This window comes from Sphaeroforma arctica (genome assembly GCF_001186125.1).
Source record: "Sphaeroforma arctica JP610 unplaced genomic scaffold supercont1.10518, whole genome shotgun sequence".
In the NCBI taxonomy this organism is placed as follows: domain Eukaryota; class Ichthyosporea; order Ichthyophonida; genus Sphaeroforma; species Sphaeroforma arctica.
Window position 1 is genome coordinate 1 of NW_014030040.1, and position 930 is coordinate 930.

Genomic DNA, 930 nt, shown 5'->3' on the forward strand with positions numbered 1-930 from the left:
CACGTGTATATGTGTATGTTCGTCTATATATAAGGTTGTATATTAATGCATGCTTGTATGAACACATTCGTAGGCGGCGTGTTGCTGTCAGGACCTCCGGGAGTGGGTAAGACTATGCTACTCAAGTTGGTGTGTGCCGAGTTTGGCGCAGCACTGGTTTCGGTCGACGGACCGTCTATCTATAGCTCATTTTTTGGCGAGAGTGAAAGCAATCTGCGCAGTATATTTGACCGGGCTCAGAAGTCCGCTGCCGAAAAGTGCACGGGTGTGTGTTGTGAATTGTATATGGAGCTTCAGAACTTGCTTGCTGTCTGTGTGGGTTGTGTGTATATTGATGTGCATGTATATAGAGGTTAAGGCAGCCTTTTGTTGTTGTAAGTGTGTATAGGTGTGTACTGTGTGTATATTAATGTGCATGTATATAGAGGTTAAGGTAGCCTTTTTGTTGTTGTAAGTGTGTATAGGTGCGGGTTGTGTGTATATTTATGTGCATGTATATAGATGTTAAGGTAGCCTTTTGTTGTTGTAAGTGTGTATAGGTGTGTGTTGCATGTATATTGATGTGCATGTATATAGAGGTTAAGGCAGCCTTTCTTTTTGTTGTAAGTGTGTATAGGTGTGTTCTTGTTCACATGTATTGTTTATCTTTGAAGCGCCGAGGAATTCTCGTATAGGGCGAGGCCTACATCTGTACATATATGACTTTAGTTTACGTACTAGATCTACTATATTCAAATAGAGCGCTTGAGAGCATTTGGGCTTTATTTCTCATCGTCTGTAAACTGTTGCAGTCCTGTTCATTGATGAACTAGATGCGATGTGCCCCAACAGAGAAACCAGCAGTAATGAGGAAAGACGTGTGGTGGCCACCATGCTCACCCTACTCGATGGTCTAAAGGGGAGAGGCGGTCAGTTGGTGGTATGCTGAGC

The 930-nt window shown here is 43.1% G+C and overlaps 1 protein-coding gene across 1 annotated transcript; it reads left to right on the plus strand.

Annotated features, from left to right (window-relative positions):
- Positions 1-57: 57 nt before the first annotated feature.
- Positions 58-265, plus strand: SARC_17365 (hypothetical protein; the record flags this gene model as incomplete). Its single annotated transcript, XM_014288539.1, has 1 exon — positions 58-265. A coding segment is annotated over one exon (208 nt), but the record flags the coding sequence as incomplete, so codon positions are not given.
- Positions 266-930: the final 665 nt, after the last annotated feature.